This window comes from Lactuca serriola, chromosome 8 (genome assembly GCF_051521515.1).
Source record: "Lactuca serriola cultivar US96UC23 chromosome 8, Lser_US96UC23_V15, whole genome shotgun sequence".
Classification (NCBI taxonomy): domain Eukaryota; kingdom Viridiplantae; phylum Streptophyta; class Magnoliopsida; order Asterales; family Asteraceae; genus Lactuca; species Lactuca serriola.
This window is the reverse complement of record NC_136415.1, coordinates 28,906,994-28,910,871: the sequence shown is the minus strand read 5'-3', so window position 1 is coordinate 28,910,871 and position 3,878 is coordinate 28,906,994. Positions and strand designations below refer to the sequence as shown.

General features: G+C 32.4%; 1 protein-coding gene across 1 annotated transcript; it reads left to right on the top strand.

Annotated features, from left to right (window-relative positions):
• The first annotated feature begins 520 nt into the window (after positions 1-520).
• On the top strand, positions 521-3,604 carry LOC145066461 (lactate/malate dehydrogenase family protein). The gene is made up of 14 exons (XM_079013718.1): positions 521-769; positions 852-945; positions 1,369-1,455; positions 1,540-1,624; positions 1,711-1,892; positions 1,969-2,039; positions 2,137-2,227; positions 2,317-2,391; positions 2,464-2,565; positions 2,652-2,774; positions 2,852-2,920; positions 3,034-3,102; positions 3,181-3,234; positions 3,311-3,604. The coding sequence occupies exons 1-14, from the start codon at positions 603-605 to the stop codon at positions 3,362-3,364; spliced, it is 1,323 nt and encodes a 440-aa protein (XP_078869844.1). The 5' UTR covers positions 521-602; the 3' UTR covers positions 3,365-3,604.
• Positions 3,605-3,878: the final 274 nt, after the last annotated feature.

Sequence of the window (3,878 nt, the reverse complement as noted above, 5' to 3'; positions counted from 1 at the left end):
GTAGAAACAAAAAGTAGAAGTATATTTAATTTCTCTTTAAAATATTATGATTGTTGAGTAGAAATATAATGAAAAAGTCCTTTTAAGAAGCCTATCGATCCAAAAATAGTTGGAACCCGAGAAAAAAAAAAAAAAAAAGGCCCTCATAGACTTTTTTTTCCCTCTTTATACTAAAATAAATGGCAAAAATCCTTTTGTGTGTCGCACTAATAAGCTATAGAATGAAAAATCATAAACTAGATGAAAGATAATTCACCTTAAATTGGGTTTCAATGCTTGATTTTAAGTCACTTAAAGTTATAGTTTATTTCCAATACAACAAACAAGTAAATTTTCATATAATATATTTAAAAACAAAACAAGCTAAAAAGATTTCCAGAATCATTTTACCGAAATAATACCAATTTCTATTGATTTAAAAAAAAAAAAATTGTAAACCCCAATAATTTTAGTGGATTGAACAAAGGTGACAAGTGTCATGTGTATAGACCTTATATCTATATTCCCAAAAAATCCACGTTAATCCGTTTGAAGTTAAACCTCTCCCCTTCATCTCTTCCCTTTGTTTCTCCCTCCAAAAGTTTCTTCCTCACTTTGCTTCCATGGCGGTGGCAGAACTAGGCCATGCTTACACAACGACTGACTTCAGTAATTCGCGCTTCCTCACTTATGTCTCATCGTCCACTCGTCTCTCCTATCACCGCCGCCTGAGTTATCGGAATCTCCCTCGAACTCCGACTACTGCTATCCGTTGTTCAGTTACCTCCGAGTAAGCTTCTGTCTACTGTCACATCTAGTATGATTTTTAGGTGTTTTTTGTTGATAATCTGTGTTTGTGGTTAATTTTACAGCCAAATTCAAGCTCCGGTTGGTATTGATTCGAAACAAAAGCCTGATTGTTTCGGTGTATTCTGCCTCACTTATGATCTAAGTGATCTGAAGGCTGTAAGTTTTTCGACTTCCGTTCCTTGCTATTTATTTCATTGTAGCTATTTTCAAAAACCCCCGGTCCTTAAATCAATTTCATTTCTTGCTTATTTCAAAATCTGACGTACATTTGATTTTCCTCAGTTACTCTTTGCAAGTATTAGATGATTGTTTGTTATTACCTAGTAATAGATGAGGATTACAATGATAATTTCATTTCCGGAAAAGTCTTAATATCTGAATTTTTACATCTTGCTAAATCTGAACTTCCATAATTGCGTTGATGAATAAATACAGTTATACACATCTGGATAAACAGACAATTAAACATTGCATATCCTTACTTTTTGATTAAATTCTCTACTCCCTCTGTCCCAAAGGCCAAATCTGTTATTGTACAAGTTCTGATGTATTATGTTCTTTGCGGATGCACATTATCAGGAAGATCAAACAAAATCATGGAAGAAAATGATTAATGTTGCAGTCTCAGGTGCTGCTGGGATGATATCCAATCATCTACTCTTCAAGGTAACAAATTGTTTCTCCTTTTTTGTATATAAAAATCTAGAACCTCTGAGATAGATCTTTACATATGTTGCATTAAAATCACAGCTAGCATCAGGTGAGGTTTTTGGCCCAGATCAACCTATTGCCCTCAAACTTTTGGGATCTGAACGATCATTTGGAGCTCTTGAAGGTAATGACTAGTCTTATTTAGTGTTGTAGTTATGTCCAAAATTAACTTCATGATGAAATGGTAATAACTAATAACTAATAACACAGGAGTGGCAATGGAACTTGAGGACTCTTTGTATCCATTATTGAGAGAAGTAAGCATTGGCATAGATCCATATGAGGTATTTGAAGATGCAGAATGGGCTCTTTTGATTGGTGCTAAACCTAGAGGCCCTGGAATGGAAAGAGCCGATTTGTTAGACATTAATGGCCAAATCTATGCTGAACAGGTTCTTTTAAATCTTTTCCACTTCACTCAAATTTAATTTCTTGAAAATCATATAATCTAAATGGAATTTATGATAGGGAAAAGCTCTCAATGCTGTTGCTTCACGTAATGTCAAAGTCATGGTTGTAGGAAACCCTTGCAATACCAAGTATGGAATTTTAAATATGGCTTTTACATTTTTTTTTTTCCGATGAATATGTGGAAATAATAATAATAATAATAATCTTATTGTATGTCACTTGCAGTGCTTTGATTTGTATGAAAAACGCTCCAAATATACCTGCAAAGAATTTTCATGCTTTAACTAGACTAGATGAGAATAGAGCAAAGTGCCAGGTATTAAACACACCCTTAAAAAAAGTAACTTTAACCAAGTTTTAAAATATATACACAACTTTTTACTAATTCTTTATGCTTTTATGCAGTTGGCTCTCAAAGCTGGAGTTTTTTATGACAAAGTCTCTAATGTCACCATTTGGGGAAACCACTCCACTACTCAGGTAACCAAATGAATTTTAATTTTAATTTTTAGTGTTGTGTTTTATTTTCTGAATGTAATTTGTTTTTTTTAGGTTCCTGATTTTTTAAATGCTAAAATACACGGGATTCCTGTGCCAGAGGTTATTACAGATAGGAAATGGTTAGAAGAGGACTTTACCAAAATGGTTCAAACTGTAAGAGTAAATTAACTTTTCTTTATTTATATTATATATATTTTTTATACTTTTTATTAGTGAATATTGGAAAATGTTTTTTTTAGAGAGGTGGTGTTTTAATTAAAAAATGGGGAAGATCTTCAGCTGCATCAACTGCTGTTTCTATTGTGGATGCAATAAGGTCTCTTGTAACACCCACACCCGAAGGTGATTGGTTTTCAACTGGAGTAAGTTTCACCCACTTTTTTTTTTTTTTAATATTAAAATAGTTACTATGTTAATTTTTTACAATTGTAAAATTCAGGTTTATACAAATGGAAATCCTTATGGAATAGCAGAAGATATTGTTTTTAGCATGCCCTGTAGGTCCAAGGTATGTACAAATGTTTAAATTATAAATTAATTTAAATATTTATTTATATTAAATCATACAAATGTGAATCCCATTTGTTTTTTTTATAAATTTCAAATCCATTTTAATGGTAGGGGGATGGCGATTACGAGCTTGTGAAAGATGTCATATTTGATGACTACCTTCGTAAGAGAATTAAAAAGGTACTCAAAATCTTTCGTATTTACACTTTATTATAACATTTAAATATTTAATGCTAAATTTTGGATTTTTTTTATTAGTCGGAGGATGAGCTGCTAGCTGAGAAGAAATGTGTAGCACACTTAACAGGAGAGGTAAGTATGGAAATACTTAAGATTTTTAATTTGTAAAATGTAAAATCATAACATTATTTTGTTGTAAAAATTTCAGGGAATTGCGGTATGTGATCTACCTGAGGATACGATGCTTCCAGGAGAAATGTAGAACAGTACTACAGTTGATCATCTTTTCATATACAGTGATACTGAGATCTCTGGTAAAAAGAATTAGAATCATGTTTATGAAATGTTATTGAACGATTATAGGTTTGGCAATAAGGGGGCAATTGATGCCATGTTGTTATTAGTTTGAGGTTATTTATAATTATGTTTTAACTCCTTTTCCCTCTCATGTCATGTCGTCTTTGTACATGTATGCTATATATCCTACTTGCTCTTCTGTTTTTGGAGACTCCAAATTAATTACAAAGTCGTGATTTAATCTAGAAAACACAAGTTCAGACGTTATTTACTAAGCATCATCCAGAATTTCTTGTTTGTTTAACTTTGATGAATCGACTATCTCTTACCTCTTTTTTCCCCACCAATTCAAAACATAATACTATTAGGGATGAGTATCGGGCCGGGTATCCGTTTTTGGAACCGGAACTACTCCAGTTCCAAATAAGAACCCGGATATGAATGATTTTGGTTCCTAAAGTTTGGAACCGATTGTGATT

Excerpts from the sequence above, each read along its gene's own strand:
- LOC145066461 (XM_079013718.1), top strand. The coding sequence starts at position 603 with ATGGCGGTGGCAGAACTAGGCCATGCTTACACAACGACTGACTTCAGT. Across the intron at positions 2,392-2,463 it reads GAAACCACTCCACTACTCAG|GTTCCTGATTTTTTAAATGC; the intron begins GTAACCAAATGA and ends TGTTTTTTTTAG. Across the intron at positions 2,775-2,851 it reads GTGATTGGTTTTCAACTGGA|GTTTATACAAATGGAAATCC; the intron begins GTAAGTTTCACC and ends TGTAAAATTCAG.